This window comes from Phalacrocorax carbo, chromosome 17 (genome assembly GCF_963921805.1).
Source record: "Phalacrocorax carbo chromosome 17, bPhaCar2.1, whole genome shotgun sequence".
In the NCBI taxonomy this organism is placed as follows: domain Eukaryota; kingdom Metazoa; phylum Chordata; class Aves; order Suliformes; family Phalacrocoracidae; genus Phalacrocorax; species Phalacrocorax carbo.
In genome coordinates, this window is record NC_087529.1 from 6,018,301 (window position 1) to 6,040,591 (window position 22,291).

Genomic DNA, 22,291 nt, shown 5'->3' on the forward strand with positions numbered 1-22,291 from the left:
CGTGCAATGGATGAGGGGGACAGTTTCCACTGCCAGAGCCTCGCTGCAATGGAAGTCAACACACACTCTCAAATGACTTACACCAGGGCTGGCGATGGTCCCCCTAAGTGTATATACGGAGAGATGGTGCCGCAGTCAAAGCGCAAGCCACGGAGCCAGATTCATGCTCAGCGCTGACCGGAGCCACGGGCGAGTGAGATCACCGCCCCGCGCCCGCGATCCCCACACCTTACCAGCTTCACCGGGACACTGCAAGGCTTAGTTCACTACATGCCTGCAAAGAGCTTTGAAATCACTCAGGAAGGGCTGTGTAGGGATAGTAGTATTGTATCTGTTTGCTCCTGGTCTTCTTCCAGAGAGGAGAAATGATGAAGCTGTTAGCACGGATAGGCGTTTTAAAATGGAGGACAATCTGCGAATTACTACATTAGCTGAAGGTACTCTTTCTGGTCCAGAAAACACTCAATAAATTAAGAAGAAAAAAAAACACAACCCAAATCCGCTGACCTGCAGCTTTCTGCAAGAAGATGTTTTTCAACTTACTTATTCTCTCAGATCCAGCAAAAAAAGTGCCAGATGTTCCTACTTCAGCTTATATATACAAAAAACATACAGAATAAGCAAAATCACTCCTTGCCAGTACATATTAATCAACCTAATTAAAGGAATCTTCAGTCAAAACTTAACGTTTTGGGAAAACCGCTATTGAGGTAAGAGGTCACTGATGCAAAACGGCGCAGACCCCGTGCGAGCTCCCCATGACACAACCCACACGGCATCACTCCACACAGCCTGCGCGCCCCAGGAGGCTGCGCTCGCCACCGCAAACTCTGCACCTCCGTATATTTGGGGAGGTGAGGTCGAAGATTCTCATCTGAAGGGAGGAAAGAAGGGGAAGATGAAATGTTGGACAAATCACTTTTAGAGACATTTTGTTCTTCCCTTGCTGCCGGTGAGGGGGTGAAGACAGAGTTACAGAAATCAATCCTTCCCCTTTCAGCCAAGTGGGAAGGAGCCAGTAAAGCAAAGGGCAAAGCCGAGCTCAGGTACAGCCCAGTGATCAGTGCTTTTCCTTACTAACAAAGCGGGAGCCGAACGCAACGCCGTCACTTCATACCATCAGTGCGAGTCAGGGCTCGCTGTCCTTCGCTCGCAGCTATTTGCCATGGGCTCATTAAAGCCTACAGATACCCAACGATTTACAGCAGCAAAATGTTTGCCCTTGCAGCGCCTATTTGTTCAATCTCCAGGGCAGGAACTTAGCTCTAACTGTTGTTCTGGGCTTCCAATTTTCTCTGTCTCATCGGTGGAAAAGCCCCTGAAATGCAGGATACACAGATGCAGCTGAGCGTTCAGGTAAGAGCCACCGAGTGCTGCAGGGCTCTGTGCAAGGAGCGTCAGGATGCGCACGTGTCTGGTCGCCACCCGCCAACCGCCATGGTGACACAGGGCAGTCCCCGCTGGCTGGAGAGCCAGCAGATATGCTGGGGCGGCAGAGAACTGCAATGACCCGTACTTTCTCCCACTCACAGAAGTCAGCGGGCTCTCTGGGAGCACCAAACACCCGCAGAGCCTTCCTCTGGCACAGCAGAAAACCAGAGCCATATCAGAGGAAACCAGAGAAAAACAATGGGCTTTCTTGGCCCACTCTCCAAGAATACTTTTCTCTGTGAAATCCTGAACAGCCTCCCATGCAAAATCACTGCCGGCACCGACGGCTGCCTCCCCCCGCAGCCCTGGGCTTCTGCAGCACACCGAGATCCTGGGGCTGGAGCTGCAACGATGCTGGCTCTGTGGCCACCAAAATCAGATGCAAGAGGATCACGGATGCGGAGCAGATCAAGCTGCAAACACTCTAGGGAGCGAGAGAGCAAAGGGGCAGAGGCAGCCGCCTGCCTTTACCTGCCCAGACAAACGTGCTGGCCAGCGAGGGTGTGCAGGAGGGGAGAGGGGTAAAATGGCAGCTGGCAGAAGGCGGGAAGCGAGGAAGGCTCTGCGAGACCTGACCTGAGCCCAGACAGGGTGTTACCGCAGCACACATTCTACATATCTAAGCTAGTAATTTAACAGCTTCTAATTTGTTAATACAAGAGGATTGATTAGGTGGAATGTATCCACGCAAGAGCTGTAAACTGTTAATTGCAGGGTAGCAACGTTTCCATTTACACACCCCGTTGCCAAGCCCTCCTTCAGAAGCAGAGTCACTCAAAGCTTTTGCCTCACAAAAATGACCCTGGGAGCAATTTCTGGCTCCCTGGGCACAGAGAGGGGCCCGGGTCAGCCACTCGCTCGAGCACACCCGCCCCGGTCAGCAAGGCAGGAGCTCACGTTCATGTACCTGCGCCGATGCACCCTACAGCTCGGACCAGCATCCCCGATCTGATTTACCAACGCTTAAAAATAAACACCCAGAAAACCAGAATCCCAGCTGGGGATGGCGGGGATGGCAGAGAGGGATGGCGCGGCAGAGCCTGCTTGAACAGGAGGCTCGGGGGTGAAAGCCCTTCCTTATGCTACCAGCATCATTTGTGTAACCCGTATTTCTCCTGAATCTCAAGATTTTGGGCATAGGGGATGTGTTATCTGAAACAGATCACCAGGAGGCTTTATATATGGCTATGAGCTTGTAAAATTAAAGGCTTCAGCAGCATCCAGGTCCTGGGCACATGCAAGGTTGCAGCTGACGGAGGTGATTTACTCTGGGGACTGCACTGGGCCCAGGCAGGCAAACTGGTCCCTTTTCTGGGACACCACAAGGCTTTGGCTCACCATCTCTCAGCCTCTCCAGGTTGCTCGGAACATCCTCCTCACCTTCAGTAAAAGTGCTCTAAAAGCTTTATTATCAAAACCAGCAGATATAAAGCACAGATATAAAAAAAAATAAAAAGCACATCGCCGCCAAATGCATATATCAGAGAGGACTCACCCAGTCTGCTTTCAGCGATCCACTGGGAAAAGAAAACAACACACCAGGGAGTGAAAGCTGTGCAGTGTGTCTCAATATTTTCATATCACATTTTTGGGCACGGGCATGCTGTGAGTAGCTGCCTATTTTCTCAAGGTCACCATGCTGATTTTAATTCTGCTCGTTGTATTAAGACTGCCTGTCTATGTAAATGTTGCATTTTGTTCTCCTCCTGTTTCTGGCCTTTCCTCAATTAACATTTTCAAATAGTCCCACAAGACTCGAAGCACTACCTGCTAATCACTTCTCTCCTGCATTCTGGGAAGCAAAAGGGTTTGGGTTTCATCAGCTGAGTAGATTCATAAGCAAGAACTTATTCATGGCATTTAGGGTTTCTTTCCATTCACAGATCATCAGGATTTTTGCTAACTTACCCGTCACTCAAACTGGCTGCTCAGCAGTGACAACAAATATGGCAAACTGAAGTCGGACTAAAATGACCTCACTGGCTTCTCAACACAGTTTTTCAACTGAGAAGATTACGTTGCCTGTTTCTAACACCAGCACTCATCCTGGCACAGCTCATGCATACCGACTTCTGCAAGTGCAACTGAACCATTATTGTAATTTAAAAAAAGTTCTTAAATATTTGCACAACTCTTGCTTTATGTTTCCTGAAGAACCTTTCAGACAGATGAGAAAGGCTCCGCTGATATACTCTGCACTCCGCAATACGACTGTAGCCAATTGCATTAAGTTACTGATACTGTTCGGCACTAAGTGCGTGGCAAGATTTTTCTTTTTAGGACAGCGACTGGTAACTGCACTTCTATGGGAAGGAAACACCCGGTTTTCTGCTCGCGGTCCTGCCTATGTCTTGCCCTGGACACCACGCAGATACCTTCTGCGGGACTAACGCTGCCATCTCCAGTGTTTCAATGTGTCTGCTTTTCCATCTAAGGCATCTGGATATCAGCCTCTCGTGATCTGAAAAACCACAATTTATTGCATCCCAGAAAGCTTAACTGATATTTGAAAAGCCATTTAGTATCTTCTGCATGCAGGTGCCACAGAAAATCCTAAATTTCCCCCTGCACACCCTTTCCTTCCTACAAGATTTACGCTCTGGCTCTGACCCTCCCTTCCTGCAGCTGTTTCCATCACGGGAATGAGAGGAGGACGTTGCCTCCCGCATTTGTTAGCGCCTGACACCCACTTTGCGGAGCTGTCAGTGTCCCAGCGCCGGCCATCAGGGATGCCTGCCTTCACCTCGCCGCCAGTGGCAGACAGGGTGCAGAGGCAGAGTGCCCAGGACTGAGCCTTTCAGTCGACATTTCCTCTTGTTGCTACCTGTATTAGGAGTAATTGAAAGGTGGTTGGATAAATTAAGAAGGTCAAAAAGGTCTGGCTGTGTAGGGCTCTCCCTCCGGGGAGAGGCAACTAAATAATTTGTGTACACGCTAGCTACGAAGACAAGATACAAATGCGTTTTACAAACCTACTGTCCTTTACAACATACTTCTAAGTTGATATTTACCTTAAAGTCTGATTATGTAACTGGAGACTTCCAAACTAATTGCTGGGCTGTATTTGCAACCTTTACTGGAGGTTCGGCGGATTTTTTTTCTTATTATTATTATTGCATTTGTTTGTTAAACAAGAAAATAAAAATGTCAAGCCATCTCCGGAGTGCTGCTGGCAAGCCGAGCCTCTCCCGTTCTTTAGAGAAAGCATTTGCACACATCTATTCCTTCGATGCGTCCCGGCCACTGCAGCTGTTCACTCTTCCTCCTCCTCTGGATGTAATTTTCATTACTGGTATAAAATTAAGCAATAAGGTGTGACAGACAGTACATAGCTGGGCAATTATTCCAAGCCTCAGGTGGCGTTATCCAGCATGAGGCTGGGGCAGAATGACTGTAACCACCCAAGACGTTCAATAATCGCCTTGAAAAGCGTGGCCAGGAGCCTTATTTGCTATTCTGAAACAGAGTGTACTGGGATGCAGGGCTCATACTGGCTTGAATGCATCTATTTTTACACTTCACGTAAGGTGCCCCGATGCAGCAGCAATAGGTGCTGGCCAGGAAATTAAAAGACAAGGGAGACGGATCCAAGAATTGGCAGCTTTTCGGTTTTGTTTTGTGTTTATTAACGCTAAAGTAGGGAACAGCACAAGCCTGTTGAGCTTGGGGCCACTGGCGTGCCACCACGCGAAAGCCACCACGCCGGCAGTGGCTGTCGCCCTTGCCTGGGGGGATAACGCTCACGGTCCCCACCGCCCGTCGCAGAGGCTAAGGGGGAGAAATTGATGCCAAATGGGAAACTGGAGGGACGTGGCCACCCGGCCCCAACAGCGGGGCCGAATCCATGAGCCCCTTCCCCGCGCTCCATCTCACCACCCGCAGCCATCCCAGCTCCTACCTTGGATCCACCCAGAACGGAGCTGAACTCACAACATGAAGCAGAGAGGCGCGACTATCGCTCTCCAGTGTTGCAGCCGTTAATGTGCTTTACGACGTGAATATTTATAAATAAGGATGCAATATTAAAACTGTACACATATAAAATATTAGTATGGCACGTCATAGCTGCAGTCTAAATAGATAGGTATGACTGATGGTATTATCGCTCAGCCGTCACCACTTTCACTGACAGGTCTGTAAATGGTAAATAATATTAACTAATGAATCTTCACAGCCCTTGCGAAGTTTTGAAGCAAATATTTGCTTAAAAAATCACTCTAAAAAATTCTGTTTGCAGCTACTCCTCCCTCCGATCCTCTGTGCCTTTGGCAGAAGATAAACACCCTGCGTCTCTATGCATCAGGGGTTAAAGTCTCTCTCTCTGTGTTGCAAACCCCAGGTCCCTGGGATGAATTTCACCAGCTAGGGAGCCGTGAGGCCGAGCCGAGCGAGCGCTTCCCTCAAAACAACTGCACTCTCCGGAGTCCCATTTATGAAGTGATACAACTGACACGGGAATAAAAGCCCGTCTCATCTAGGAAAGCAATAACAATAATACTGCCTCCATTTATATCTTATGTCACACTTTTCATCCAAAGCCCTTAAAGCACTTTATGCTGTAAAAAAATACCGCCACCGTGTTTGTGGATGCTTTTCCAAAATCCTGTGGGTCAAACATGGCCAAACAGCAGCTCCCCCTTTAGCCCCATCCTTCTAGAAGCAAAACTATGTGAGCAAAAGGCTCCCTCAGAGCTGTTCTCAAAGTGCTTGGTACTATCGGCAGACTGCTGCCAAGAAAAGCTATGCTGAAAATTACCAAATTAGGCAATTATTTCTATACATTTAAATACTCTTTACTCAAAACTGCCTGGGGATATATTTTTAAATGCACATGACCTTGCCTTACTTAAGGAAGTTGATGACAAACAAATAATAGCAGTGACTCTTAATTATATTTATACCTCATCTATAAAAATGTAAATTATAACTTCAGAGGTCAACTACAAAACTGAGGTTTTGGCAGCCGGATAGAGTACAAAAGGCTATTTTTCTCTTAAGAAAAGCATCATCTTTCGCCGAGGCACAGATGATATCTCACTAATAACATCACTCCCGTCTCTTCCAATAAATACAACCATTACACCAACTGCTTCCACCTGGACAATTACTTTTATGCACTGAAATCTGCTGGATGGGGGTGGTGCAAACACGAAGCACGACCCTCATGTTCCTCCCCAAGAGTGGAGACCATGGGAAGGACGTAGCAGACCCTGCACTCCTGCGTGGGGTCTCAGTGGTATGAGGTGCACAAACCTTTCAGTCGGAATTTTGAGGTTTTAGATCAAACCCAAACCTCGGGCACAGCGGTCTCCACATGGCTGCAGAGCTCCTGCACCTCCCTGAGGAGGCTGCTGCGATACCACGCAAGGGTGCTGCGAGTCTCCGCGTGCCCCACTCGAGGGCACAGCGAGCAGCCCACGGGCGCTGCGGGGGCTGGGGGGAGCCCGGTCAGAGAGCACCCCGGGGAGCTGCTGGGCTGATGGCTCAGCCCTGTGAGCTGAGCGGATGCTCCCGCGTGATCCAGCCCCTCACACACGCACGGACGTGCCACCCAGCCCAGGACAGCCCGGCCCCTGCCCGAGGCACCCTCCTCGCAGGCACAGGAAGCAACAGGAGGTTTGCAACAACTGCAAAAATCCAAGTACTTTTAAAGCTCTGCCACAATCAATGCCTGTCTTTTGGAGATATTTTAACCCCTAACACATAGGATATTGCTTGTATCACGCAGCCAGCCTTGTCTTTCTTTAGTTTTGTTTAGTTTTAAGATTAAAGAAGTCCAAAGCACACGCTGTCAGTTCCCTCCTCTCTCCCCTGCCATTCCTAACTCTGTGAGAGAGAGTTAATTGATATGAAAATAACTCTGGGGACTGTATGGCTTTGAAAAACATACAGCATTATATTCAAAACCAGCAATGACAGCTTGGGGGATTCAATCACTCAAAATCTTTGTCTTTTTGCAAGTTCAAGACGTGGGACTGTCGTGCTGCGTGCCATGGACAGCTTCTGGAGAAGCTGATGGCTACAGGCAAGCACAAAACAAGTACATGCTGGTGAACATCTCAGGCTGCGATCGAGAGCATCCATTACAATAACGAACCAAAAGACCACCTTCTCTTGACTTATCTCTATGCTCATGCTTAAGAGTTACAGAAAGAAAGGGGAGTTGCCGAACATATTTATCAGGTGACACTCCACGCCACTGCACTTTCCTTTCCACAAAATGTACAGCCTGGGAAGGGCTGACCCCACTGCCGCACCCCTCGGGTCAGTCACTTTCATCTAACCCTTCCTTCCTCCCTCCTGCTACACAGCCCGCCGCGTATGGCGTTTTTTCTCAGCTTTGCTGGATACAAACAACAAGCCTCCTGCTGCTGGGGCTCGGGGATCGCCCAGCACGGGCAAAGCACAAGGGCACGGCAGCCGCCCTGCCCAGCTCCTGCTGTTCCACGTGCTTGGCAGCAAATTGGTATGCTTTCTGGAGCTCCCTTCCGTAATGAAGTTAGAAGGACATCATCATCTTGCCAGGCTCCCTCCAACCCCAAAAGATCAATAACTAATGCTGAACTCCAGATTTTATCTGCACTTTGCAAGGGTAACAAAATAACACCACCCTCTTTTTTTAATTTCCAATTACTAAATCCTGTCACGAGTGACCCAGTGATTTTCAGCTCTATGAAATTTTAGGCAGTGAAGTGATGAAAGTGATCTTCCAGAGTGTTTGAAGAGCTTCTCTGTGTGGTTTTGCTCCCTGTACAGAAGCGCAAAGGTACAGGACAGGGTACAGAAATAGCGGATTAGCAACACGTTCTTTCTAAAAAGAAATGGCATCTTAACTAAGCTGGCCCAGAGATACTTGCCTTCGAAGTGCTAGTTCATTGCGTGCCCACTGTCACAGCTAAATGGCCAAGCTAGGAGGAGAACCCTCGCAAGAAGACACAGCATCCCAGTGAAGCTAGGTATTGTTTTACCCATAATACTCAAAAAATTAATCACTCCTTCAATTAAATACTCACAGATTTTGTAGCCTGCCATTAATATGGCTAGACAGATAGGTATGAAATGCAATAGCTCTGAGTCTTATTTTCCTTAGAGAAGACCCAGGAATAGTTGGACATTAAAAAAGACGACGACACTGGCAGAGGCAACAACATGGTTAACTTGATGACATTTTTAATGTTATAAAAGTTATGGGCTTCATTGGCAAGGCATTAAGTTTTAATTCGGGTGGGGTTTTCAAGCCTTCCCAAGGTATTAATAAAACTGTTCAACAATGAGCAGCTTTGAAAATCCATCTTAATATGCCTGGTTAAATCTGTGCATTTCCGCTAACTAATCGGTGTTGGCCCAGTGCTGCACGTGCGGGCGAGTTACACGCTATCAGAATACACGCGCACGAGTAACACACACGTGCCAGAATTATGTCAACAAATATTCTCAATTTGCTTGCAAGGAAATTTATCTCGCCTCCTAGCAGTAGGGAGTGAATTTTAATACTTCTCCTTCCCCTTGCTTGTGTTGATTATTCTAGGCATAGACTAACTACAGTAAACCACAACGGATATTTTATCTGCCATTTCTCTTTCCCTTGGCTAATTTGAAGATACAGATTGCAACCCGCAAATGGTTTTAAGAATTGCCATTAACACTGTTGCTGCACGCTACCGCATTTTAAACATGTTTCCAACACAATCAGAATGTCACAATTTGTAAAATCTCGGGTGATTTTATAAACGATCGATGCAGCAGAACTTGCTTCATCACAACAGCCCACTAGCCAGTTTATTAGCCTGATTAGGGGGAGCTACCTGTACAGAGAAAGAAAAAATGTCTGAAAAGACAAGATAAATTCAAGTGTGAAGATGAAGATGACTCTCTACCCTGCCTTTTACACTTGTTTCTTCCTTCCACTTGTACTTGGCAGAGGTAAAGACCCAGACCTCAGACTTTCATGGCCCTCTGGCAGCTGCTCCAGCTGCAGCAGCGCAGCCCCTTGGTGCTGGCCGGGCTTCACCCACTCACAGGAATTTTGGCTAATGCCAGTGGGTAAGCAGCATTGTCCTTCACCCAACAAAAGGGTAAGCCTGTTCCCTGGGTTACAGCCTCACAAACAGAGCTAACCCTCCCAGGTGCCACACAACTCCCTTATTTGCCAGGAGCGGGGGTGGGGGTTTCCAGCCCACCCTGCCCTCTGGATGGCACAAGCAAGCAGGACAGACCGGGGTCCGGACTCTGGTGGAGCACATGAGAGGTGAGGGTAACATCCCCCCTACCTAACAGCATTTGGAGTATGCTTTTGGTCCTTTTGGACTCTTAGCTCCTCCTTGCTTAGATCTCACCTAGGAGCTTACACAAGAATGCTGATGCAAAGAGAAATGTTATGGTTTGCATGTAGAAAAAACAGGCTATAAAAAAATGAACCAATGAAATAAATTCACAGAATTCCTAGGGGGGAAAAAAGGAAGACTCATTGCCTCTTGTCTTCAAACATCATGGGGAAAAAGCCCTTTGTGGAAAAAAAGAAAAGGTTTCATGGTAGCTAAGATGCCCCCCTCCATCTGCAGCCCTCAACTTCAGCAGTTACAGACCTTTTCTCCAGATAAGATAGTGGAAAGACGCTTTTGAAAGAGGAATCCATCCTCTGGGGCTTATCGCTCAGGTTCACACCTGATAGCGTTGCTCCCCTGCATGCTCTTCCAGCTTCCCCTAAGAGCACAGAAAAGCTGAACCAGAGCTGTTAGAGCAGAGCTCAGCACTAGCAGAGCACAACCACCAACACTTCCCAGTGCCCTCACCCCTTGGAAAGTGCTTACAGCAGCACAGTGCCACTGGCGGGGGACAGAGGAGGGATCACCTTGAGGTATGCGGGGAAGAGACGAGCGCCTTGCTTGCAGGAAGAACTAACACACCAGTGCTCTATTTTTAATGTCCTTGCAGAATTCCCCGCCTACCCTGGCCATGGAGCCCAGTCAGGGCAGGCACAAGCTCTTGAAGAGACCACCAGTGAGTTTGGTGGGCAGGAACAGAGCTCACTGCAGGCACAGCCAAGAGCCTCAGTGGGAACAGAACTCCAGGATTTGGGACTTTCTCCTCCTGTCTCTGGAGCTGGGGCCACCCAGCCCTGCCGATGGGCTGCAGTCGTGCTGCAGGACAGGCTGATGTCCCCCAAGACAAGCTGTCCACGTGGAGCCCCCTATGCCTCCAACCTCCTGTGCCCTTGGAGGGGGATGGCAGAGACAAGAAACCGCAGGTCAGGGACCTGCAAATCAAGCTGCAAAAGCCTCAAAAGGACAGGGCATGGAGGTGAACGCCAGCATGCATCGCCAGCCTATCTGATGCACACTGTATAAACTTGCCAGGTTAAGAAACAGTTTGAAGAATACAAGGAATGCAAGCAGAAGCAGGCAGAAGACTCGCTGAAACACTGACAATCTGCTGCGTACACGCCTTGCTGGGACCAAAGCCCCCCGGTACTCCTTGAGCCCAGCTGCCAGCAGACCATGTCAGAGCAGGGACGTGGGGCCCTTGCGCTCAGCACAAAAGCACCACATAACGCAGCTCTTAAATGCAACAAACAACATGCCAAGATCCTGAATGGAGAAGGGTATTTATGGCCTGTTTAAGGGTGGTTGCAAAGAGAAGGGTGGAAAATTCCCTGGATATAAAAGGAAGTCATCAGGGGCTGAACTTTCCAAACTGTATAAGAGTTTTGAACACTTGATTCCTGTTACAAAACTGATGGGCACTGGCTGTTCACATGCCTTCTCTGGCTCTGAAGAGCTTATCTTTCCAAGCAAGTCTTTCGCTCACTGCTGCTGAATTTTCCAGGATACTATGATCCCTCACTTCAGAGAGGGATCGGCGCCTGGGAGGGAACTGCTGGAGGGAGGGAACGCTGTCCTGGAGGTTTGCCCGACTCACCCAGCCATCCACATGCACTAAGTTGCTTGTTAAGGCAAATCTCAGAGCAGTGAATAATTCTGACAGCGCTGGGAGGTCAGGTTTTCTGACCCTGCCATGGAGATGAAGATGAGGTGAGGCAGCGGTGGCTGGGCACTCTGGGCTGCTCCCCTCTCCCCTTCCCAGGGTTTCCATCGCTGCCTGGCCAGGCGCAGGCTCCTTTACCCCTCCTGGCAGCCTCCCTAAACAAACGGGCTACATACAGCACTCCAAGTAGCTGACATGCTCGAGGCTGAGACAACAACCGTATCAATCAAGCCCCACCAAAGAGGAAACAAATGTCCAGAGTGCAAAGGGCAAATGACAGTCCTTGGGGCTACACGTCCACGCCGTCGCACGGGGGCAGAAGCCACAAGCTGCGCTGGCTTCCTGTGCTGCCTCCAAACACACGCCGTGTTAAAGCAGGAGACTGGTGGCATAAAATCAATCTCATTCGGAGAGAAGGGAAGTGGGTCGCGAAGCCTGCCCCCAGTGCAGTTTCTGGTGCCGCTGTGAGAGCCCAGGTACATTTTACCCCCAGGCAGCTGAATGGAGTGGCTGCCAGGCTGCTCTCTGCCTGGAGCTCAGCATCTCTGCTGCAGTGATAACGTGAACCACTCGCTGAGAGATGGAGGAGCATCATTTATTCCCACAGAAAGGAACAGCCATAAGATTGAAAATAATCCTCAGCTCATTTTCACAGAGCTGTACAAGCAATGATGAAACCTTGTCTCTCTTGTGAAATACATGGAGGGAAATTCCTCTTCTGGAGATCCTGCTAATTTCTAAGCTACCATCACCAGAGGATGAGCAGTCCTCAGCTTCAAAACTCCAGCATGCGTGAAACCCCAGTGGAGGGGTTTAGCACCTTAATTTTCTGGTATCTCAGCTTAACTGGCCTTATGCCCAGCTTAATCTAATGCTAGCCGCCTTGGTACAAACCCTCTGCTTCCCTGCAGCCTCACCGCACACAGCTCCCTGGGCTTTACTAACTCCAGGGATGCCACAGAGCCTGACAATGGTCGTCCCAAGGATAAGTTATTAGACTGACCAGAAAAATAATCTCTAATAAGGACATCCACATGGCATGTGGCATTACATGCCAAACCGCCCTTCCTCTGCAACACCTGCAGGACAGAGGGAGCTGTCTCAAACACAAATGGCTCTGCTGATTTAGCACCGCTGGATTTAGCCACTGGGTCGTCATGTTGACACTGATTTTTGGCTGTGCTCACCATGCATAGGCTGTCACAAAATGTCTGAGCTCCCGTTCTCTCTTACCTCTATGCCTGTTGGTCGTCTTGTCAAACATAAGCATGGCGTCCTCTACCTGCAAGACAGAAGAGGGGAGATGCGTGCTTTAACAAACCAGCTGCACGGTTCGCAAGGACACAACAGACAGACTGGGAAGGGGAGACAAAGGCAGGAGCAGCCTCAGCTCGGGTACAAACGATGCATCAGATTTCCCTGCTTTTGCTCAGAGTCAGCTCTTTCTTTTGGAAATCTGCTGCTTTCAACCCCTGTCCTAGCTGACATTTGATCCTAAAGAGGAAAAGCAAACATTAAAAGTTCTGTTGCCATAAAAAGCCAAATATCTAAGGAGCTCTTCCACCTCTCATCGGTCCCTTCCCTGTCTGTGTCTCACATCTCAGCCTTTTTCCATTTTGCAGGGAGATAAGGAAGGGTCAAGAGAGGAATCGGGGATGCAAATCAAGCCCACGACTTCTCCAAATTAGAGTCACTGTCTTGGCTGAGAATTAGGTTTCAAGAAGTATGAGCAGGGTAAAATCTGGTCAGCCAAGAAAGGTATTCAGAGGCTTTCAAAAGGCCTTTTGAAAAGCTAGAGGAAAGAGGGGAGAGGGAGGAGGGAGAAAGTTTAATTCGCATCAGGCTTGGCATTTCCACTTCAGAAGAGAGATGACTGATGAAACGTATTGAAGTGCAACCAAATTGCTTTCAACTTTCATTACTATTTGCATGATTTATTCCACCTCCATTTAATCTGTGCAGCCACACCTAAAATTTTACACTTATTTTAGAAGGATGTTGTGCTGGGGCTTATTTTCCAGCATTATCACATTTTAAACTGTTGCTCAGAGGCTGGGGCAGGTCGGTCCTGCATGCTGCGGGAAACATCATGGGCAATCTTTCTGAAAAGAAATTACAGACTTGCTATTCCCAGTTTTAAACTAGAGGCTGATGAAAACCTGTATCACTGCTAAATTGCAGAAAACGTTGGGGGAAGGGACAAGATCTTTAAAGAAAAGGGTTGATTCTTTAAAGGAATCCACCGGTTATCTGTGGGAGCGGGTTTTGAGGTGGGGATTTTTGTTTGGGTTGTTTTTTATTTAGTTCCCTCCGTTCCCTGCCCCCCCCCAGTAATTTTTACTATACTTCCATGTTCTTATATTCTGGCTGTCTATAAATCATTTATTTTAGGAAAGTGACTTGCAATGCAGTTACATGCTCTCTTCACCTTACACAGTGCCACCAAAGGGTCTACCTTTCACCCCAACTGCCCCTGCCCGCTTCGTGCTGACCTCCTCCTTTCCGCAACACGTTTGCACAGCAGATCAAACCGGGGAACCCTTTGGGTTAAAATGAACCGCACTTTCTCTTCCAGGTTACTTTTAAGCCACATCAGTTTCCCATCACGGTCAAACCAAGGCTTGTGCTGACACAAGGGACAGGCTGCTGCAGAGGGCAGAGGAGCAGCACCTCATGGGAAGGTGGGACCACTTTCGGTAGCTGTGCCAGCTTCTGCTGCCTCAACCTGATCCTGGAATTACAGCAGGATTTGAAAGCTCCCGCCTGGATAAAATTCATGATTCAGGGAGTATAGTTTGACTGTAGTCCTCTTATGCGGGGGAACACAAATCCAGCCTACTTCTGTACTGAATTACAGTCTCAGCCTTGGCTGGGTAGAGACATATTTTGGGAAGGTGGTAAAAACACAGCTTGAACCTCTCTTAACTACAGGACTGAAATTGAAATATGTTCCAGGAGATAGAAAAAAAAAATACAGTGCAGCAAAACTTTACACGATGCCTAAACTCTCTGGTTAACTTGTTCTTAACTTTTTCAGTCAAAGTGGTTTGCAAAATGTGTTAGCAATGGCCTGAGATGGAGGTGAACAGCATGCCTCCTTGATACCCGTCTTGAATGAGACCTAAAGATGCTGATGCACTGAAAAATCCAAACCACATTAAGCATAGAGCCATTTGTCCTGCTGTCTTTCTTCACTCCAAGGAAGAAAACTCGCAGGTATGAGCAATACCAGGAGGCAGATAACAACAGAGCTGCCCTTCACCCTACTACCACCGCTTATCTCTGCTCCAGGGTTACATTTGCACAGCAATCTTTATTTTTCATTCTCACAGGTCTTGGCCTCACTAGAACCAAAAATTACATGTTGCACCTAATGCTGTTTCCTAGAGCATTGCAGCTTCCTCTGCCTCGGTCCACCCTTTTGTCCCCATGCCAATTGCTGTTGCAGAAGCTTTAACATGCAACTCTTCCATGTCACCTTTCTACCTCAAATCCCATAGCAGAGCCCAGAGAGGTCTTGCTCACACCGCAGCACAGGTCCCACCAGCCCAGGCAGGTCCTCTGTCCCCTGAGCTGGAGGCTGCCACTTTGTGCAAGCTCTCCTGGCTGGACCCACACATTTCAAAATGCACCTCCTCCTGCAAGGACATGACTGGGGGCTTTAAAAAGGCTGCCTGTATTGCTGTTAGGGAGAGAAGAGACATAAGATGGGGCACAACATGACTCTAAACTCGCTTTAGCATGGCCATGCCTCAGTCTGTAATCTCCCAGCAGGCTGAAGCCTGAGCTGCAGGGTGCAAAACCCTCTCTCGGGCTCAGCTGTGGCCCGCAGCAGCACCACCATGGGTTTGAACCTCTTGCGCAGCCTCATCCCACTCCTCCAAGTGCCCCCATGACAGAGAAGGGACAGGTTCTGGCATGGGACCAGGCACCGGAGGGGGTGAGCGGGCTCTGGGTCCAGTTCCCGGTCATACTGGGGATCTGCAGTTTTGTTCACCTCTCCCACCTGTACGATGTGACACGTGGTCTCACCCGCCAGATACACGTCCTCTGGGCAAACAACATTTTGTGCCATGTGTACTAAGGCCCCGCTTCACTGGAATGATGATCTTGGCAGAGATCTTTTTTATGCAAATAAATCCTTATTAGCAGTAACAAACGCAGCCTGCATGGCTAATCCAGGAGATTTCCCTCGTGCTGGCTGGGACCCCAAAGAGCGTGGATACCCTGGAGGTGGGCGCTTCATCCCTCTGAGCAGCGGCACCTACTTCTGGGATCAGAACCAGGCATGCAGCTACCTACAAAAGGGTCAGCCCTGCCAGTTCGAATCTAAAACCTGCAAGGGGACAAGTGGCTCTGCAACTGAGTTTCAGACACGGACCAAGCACGCCTTTAAGAAAAAATAATCAGTGGGGTGTTCTTTAAGCCAGCTGGTGCCCTTTCAACAATGTCTAATTGGTTATCTTTTCTGTTTCCTAAGGTCAGAACATTTTATCTCCGTCTCTGCCCTTTCTGAGTTTACCCCACCCTGCGTTATTTTTTAGGGCAGCCATTGTAACAGAAGAATAGCCTCTTTCCTCCATAGTCCGGTGACACAATGAGACTTCTTGAAGCCTCCTGAATAGATAAAGTGCAATGGCAAAAGGAAAATTCTATTAACGCTTTGCAAAATAAAACATCTAAGAGCTGGTTAGACAAGCAGGAGAGGAAAATCAATATGGAGAGGGCAGCGTGCTTAGAAAAACTTTTCACCAGTTGCAAAAAGGTGGTGAGGGTATGGGAGGGAGGGGGAGAAAGAAACTTATTAATTCAGAAAACCCATCAATGGTATGGAAATCTGGCAGAACAGCAAGAACTGAAACTAGAAGAATTTGAATATACAAAGGGCTGAATAGAATGAGAAAACCACACTGCCTCATACACACAGCCCGTTTCTCACGGTTCTCTGTGAATCAAACACAAGCGGCTTGTTCAAGTTTTCATCAAGGAGAAATAAGGGACACAGTCAAGGTAACCGGCAGTAAACCCTGTAGTAAGCAAATTGATCCCTATTTCAGGAGAAGGAAAAAAAAAACAAAACAACCCACAGATGAAACTCAAGTAGATTCAGGAGCTGTGACTGCCCAACAGTTAACCCCCTCCTCCGACGTGAGGCTCCGTTGCTCACCCAATATTTTAAAGATTCCTTAACAGTACGTTTTCCAGGTCTCAACTCAAAACACGCAACTGGCACCTTGCTTACAAAAGAGAAGAAAGTTTTCTCCAGGGTTAGAACCAGAACTAGAGAATGCATCGCCACCTCCAAGACTTGGCTGGGCTACAGCCAGGACTGACCACCCCCCACACCGTCGGCTGAACCCCGTTACCAGCTCTGAAAGCGGCCTCCTGCAAGCGCGTTCTCTGGGCACGGTGAACAACAACACACCAGCGACGAGCTGAATTTCACCAGTACAGGTGTGAGAAGCTGAGCCACCAAGCAGCCAACCACATCCCATCCAGCACACTCAGAAAGCAGCTGGCAATCCAAAAATTTCTTTTTTCAGATGTTGCATGGCTCAAAATGGAGGCTTAATGGAGCTGATTAATTTGAACTCATTATTGGCATCAAATGAGAGTGTATTACAAAATGAACACAGTCTTAGCACTTAAGGTAAATGAAAAAAAAAAAAAAAAGGAAAGAAGAGACTTACCAGATAATACCAGTTACAAATGAACACTTAGGCCCAGACCTCTCTGTCCCAGCATACCCCATATATACACACACACCCCCAATTTAGGCCCAGTTTCTTATATAAAGCCTAACTAATGGGCTTTAGTTTATTTAACTTTTTCTTTCAGGCCACTTGGGGCTCTGAGAAAAAGAAGGGCTATACCACTTCTTTAATCACTGCCTGGAAGGAGGAATAGGGGAGAATAGGAGGACAGAAAAAAACGTGGAGAAGCCAAAGGCTTTAATAATCCTAACAGTTCCCAGGGTTATTTAAAATATGCCCAACCAGTTCACAAAAGGCTCCACAGAGATAGATGTATTTGATTTTCTTCCACTTTAATGGAGGCATACATTTAAAGCAACAAAACCAGGGTGACCTAAATAAAATGACTATTAATTGTACTCAGAAAGGCTCTGAATTTAATGCAACTGATCTAGCCCAGCTCAAGAACTCACAATACTCTCCATTCTTTCCTCCCACTTTCCTCTTCAGGATTTTCATGGGGCAGTCCTGAGCAGTCAGAGATGATCAAACCTGGCGCCAGCCCATCACCGCTCACAACTTAATGACAAGGCTGAATCCTCTGCAAAGACCAGCAGCGATTCAGCAAGCTGCTGGAAGACAGCGCTCCAGAAACGGGAGCACGGTGCTGCCACCAAAGGCTGAGATGACCAAACCAGGATGTTTTCTGGAAAACTTCATCCCTCATCTTGCATTTCTATAACCACGCGATGTCTGCACGGACTGGCAAACCCAAAAGTGGCCCACAAACACGTAGCTTGTAAAGCCAACGTTCTTTTCCAAGGCGCCTGCATGCACACAGGAGTAACAGCCACTATTTCGCATCTCCAAGTTCTTTCCCCCCCCCCCCCCCCCCCCATTTGAATCAAGTTTACTCATTGAATAAAACCTGCGTGGGAAAACTACCAACTTCCATAACTATACTGAACAGACGCGCAGCAGTCTTTATGCCTCACACTCCTCATCTAGGCCAGGAAAGTTTATCCTGATCCAACACATGAGTTTCCCACGTGTCCAGAGCAGGTCAGGATGTTCCTATGTTTCCCCCAGGCGTCCCCCTGGGGACGGGGGCGTTGTTTGCTGTTTGTTTCGAACACTCCCGAGCAGATTTGGTGCTATGTTCTCCATCCCTTCAAGGTAAAGAAGAATTAGGGCAGACAAATGAAATAACATGCTGTAATCAAACACTGTGGCAAATCAGACTGGGTCCTGGGAGAAAAGAAATTACAGAAGGATGACATTCAGCTGCACACACCAGGGTTGTGTTTCTACCCCCTCCGTCCCCTGACTCGTAAACTTTACAGATCTATCACTTCTTGTGCTCTCCCAAGAAAAGTGTGCTGGATATTCTAGTCTAATTCCTCAAATTATTTATACACACTGCACAACTCCTCCAATATTTTGCTTTCTGAAGCAGAAAAACCTCTTAGCTGCTAGTAAACTGTCAGGTGCTATTATTTTAAATGCGCATGTGAAATCTAAGCACCAGCAATGTGCTTCTGCAGATTTACAACCTCCCCCCACATAAATTAAGACAAATGCATATCGCATACCAGACAGTTAGAAAAAATGGTTCCCTCTCACCAGGCCTCTGGGTTTGATTACAATGGAATTAAACAAAGAAACAAATACTTCACCCTTTTCCCCTCTTTCCATCAAGCATGCCCCCTCTTTTCCTGGCGCAGCTCCTTCCCCTGTCCGAAGGCACCCAAAGCGCCCTCGCTCACTGCCCAGGCACCTTCGCTGTGAGGCTGGGTCCCCCACCCCCACCCCAACCAGCCAGACCACGGTGTTTGCAGCACCGTGTCCCAGCGCAGACGACCACACTGGACCACAGGCTCCCGACCCAGAGTGCAGCTGGTCCCCATTCCACCACTCCACCGTGCTCAAGGGCTCTACTCCTGCGCTCACTCCGATGGCTGCTGTCTTGGCCAATGCACCGGGGAGGAAAACGGAGACCCCCAGGGCTGAAAGCACGAACCGCTACAGCTTCCCTAGGTAGCCGCGGTGAGAGATTCATATCCTCTGTGGATCAGGCACAATTTGTGTAGCGCTCCCCCGGGGGCTGGAGACACACGGTGAGGTCCCTCGCTGAGCGCTTCCCAGTGTTTCGCAGTGACGACTTACCAACTGAGGACTGACATATTATGCACCACGATAATAATCAATGCCATACTGTGCAAGAACAAATTCCAGTGCTAGCAGTTTTTCCCCCCAGCAGTCAAGTCTTTAAAACGTCTTCTTCAGCAATTATAGCTAATAAAACTACAATTTTATTCAACACACACATATCATTGTAACTAATTTTGCTCCATCAGGGCTGAAATTAAAACAGTCATTCAATCACGTTAATCTCAGGGCTTGCTCACCAGCCGTGACATGGCAAAGAACATCCCAAATGCTTGCCAAAAACCACAGTGGCTACTCTTAGACTTCAAAATGCTCCTGCAAAACACCAACACGTTACTCAATGCTTACTCTACCAAGGGGGATGCAAGAATGACTAATGCTCTCCAGAAAAAAAACAGTTTTCCACAGCAGGACAAATTAAAGATGACTCCATAGACTATTTCTCATTAATTCCTTCTCTGGCATTAATATGAAGTATTGATGAAAGGAAGGCTCTTTGCCATGCTCAGATCAAGTTATAAACTGTATGAGGACTCTTGGAGTTTTCCTTTGACCTCCTGTCTTGGCTGAGAACTTCCCTTGTCCCCATCGCATTTCCAGCACACATTAGCTAACACCACTGACCACGAAGACGAGGTTCTTGTGAAAAAAAAACCAAACACAAAACAACCAACCAAACAACAAAAAACCCCAAACCCAACCAAACAAAAAAACCCCAAACCCCAACCAACAACTCGGAAACATAAAGACAGCTCCTTCTTCAGCATCAGGGGCTGCTGTGCCACTACGGGACCAGCAGCAGAGCGCGCAGTGAGAACAGGAAGGAAAGGAAGCAAGGGCAGTGCCAGTACGATGGTGTAACGTCGGCTAGGGTTGATAATGACCTCCATCCAGCAGAATGGTCAGCATTGCATAAACTCCCAGGGACATTTCTCCAAAAGGTACAATATACCTCTGCAGCCAGGACCACCACCAGAGAGAGGCACAGGGGTCCCTGCAAGGAAAAGGGATGCAGAACAAGCCACTCTAGGAGGCACCATTAACAACTCATCATTCATCCAGGCACCGGCAGCTACTCTCTCCTGACAAGGCCCTCATCTCCCAGTTACCAGTAACAGTGGGTGCTTCAGGGATGCCTTTCACAATGGAAATCGAGTTGAAGACCATAGCGACACAGAGAGCCAGGCAAGACCAGCAGCGTCCTACCCTCTCCTTGGCCGCAGGGCACGTATATGTTTGCTGTGCTTTTACAGAGACAGAATAGCATGCCTCCATCAGAGCAAAGCAAGCCTTGGGCTGGGTCCGATCTCCACAATCAAGTCCTGCAGCCAGGTCTAATTGCCCAGAACAATTTATGCCTGCCAGCACACAGGCAGCTGTCCCCTGGGTCTCCTTAGCTTGACGGGAAAATAGGTTCCAGCGCTGCATTTCTGAAACAGAGTAAGAGAGTCAGAGGAGCCGACACCAAGACTGCATCTCGGAGAGCTCGCAGGAGCCAGACACATCCTCGATCCTCCTGCCCTTCTCCCAGCCAGCAGTGCTGCAGCTAATCAACATCCAGCTGCAGTTCAGGGCTCTGAGATCTGACAGAAAAGGGTACAGAGGGTACACAAGACTGTCAAGTCTCAGGTTCTTGCTGCAGGACTCCATGTGGACACTAGCAACACACACAACTCCCAAAACTTGCTAGATGCTGTGCTACTTACAGCCCTGCATCGACGGAGATTTGCACCAACAGACTTAAAATTTCACCACAGAAGAGCAGCGCCTTTTGCTGAGAATGGGCAGAGATGGGGCACTGCCCAGTGCCCAAACACTCACAGCTTTGGTGGTCTCTGGAGCCAGCCACAGGTCCGAGAGTGCCACCATTCAGGACCTCCTACGTGCCTGAAATATCTCTGGATGGCAACAGAGATGACAAATGCCATGTAAGAAAAGCAAGAGCTGCCAAGATGACCCTTTTTGTATCCACCAGCATAACACACGCACTGACCTGACCATAAATGGCAGTATCTGAGCGCCACGGCAATTTTATGTTAATTATCCTCAGGACACCCCAGCAAGACAGGGACACACCACTACCTCCGCTGTTGGACAGGGAGACAAACACATCTTTGCTGCAGCATTAAATCCCCTGCAGCCAAGCAGGTCCCGCGGAGGCCAGCACCACCACAAACAGCTGCTCTGCACCAAGAGAAGCCATTGCCTGCGTTTGGCCCAGTGGATGTGCCACACCACCTAAATCCAGGCCTGCACTGGTGGGGTTTTGCCCATGGATGGGATTCGAGGTAAGGGCAGCCCAAGCTGCAGTTGGAGCCAGCTCCGCTGCCCGGAGCATCCCTGCAGGGCTGCTGCAGAGGATGGGGACGTAGGGGCCAGCAGTGGGAGCAGGGGGGCATGTCTCTTGTGGCAGAGCTGCTCCCCTCTTTCCTCTCCAGTATTTCAGAAGTCTGCCGCCACTCACGCAATCACATCCCCCATCCTAGACAAGCTGCCTTCTTTAAAAAAAAAACCACAAGCTAACCTAAAAAAGGACAGAAAGCAGACATCCATACTTGTTTCTGGAAGCAGACTGATCTAATGCCACACGATACGCATGTTTACACGAAGCTGTAGCATTTGGTTAACAAAATGTATCTGTGAATTAGAGCAGTGCCTCCATCACTGCTATAATAAAACTCCAATCTACATTTCTGCCAGAAATCGGTGCCACAGGAACTACTTCTGTGATCAAAGTTGGTCCATGTTACAGTATGAGACAGGGAGCGATTGATAAGTTTAAAATAAATGTCAACAGCTAAAAACACTTCAGTGTGTGTTAAAAAGCAAGAGAAGGAGCATATTCTGATCTCATTCAATCTGAAGCCAGCGTTAAATCACGGAGCTCCCACTGCTGCCCTTCGCTGGAGAGGCAAGAACAGAATCTAGTTCAAAACATCTGCTGGAGAGCCTCCAAACTCTCTTACAAACATTTAATTCACCCTGCCTCAAAACATCTTTGTGTTTTACCCATC

At 48.4% G+C, this 22,291-nt stretch overlaps 1 protein-coding gene across 10 annotated transcripts in view; it reads right to left on the bottom strand.

The window, feature by feature from the left end:
* Window positions 1–22,291, bottom strand: part of MSI2 (musashi RNA binding protein 2) — a 262,947-nt gene that overhangs the window by 93,025 nt on the left and 147,631 nt on the right. For all 10 annotated transcript variants that reach the window (XM_064468097.1, XM_064468093.1, XM_064468099.1 and 7 more), the window contains exon 7: window positions 12,649–12,697. In XM_064468097.1, the coding sequence (XP_064324167.1) occupies window positions 12,649–12,697 (49 nt within the window). The remainder of the gene's footprint in view (window positions 1–12,648; window positions 12,698–22,291) is intronic.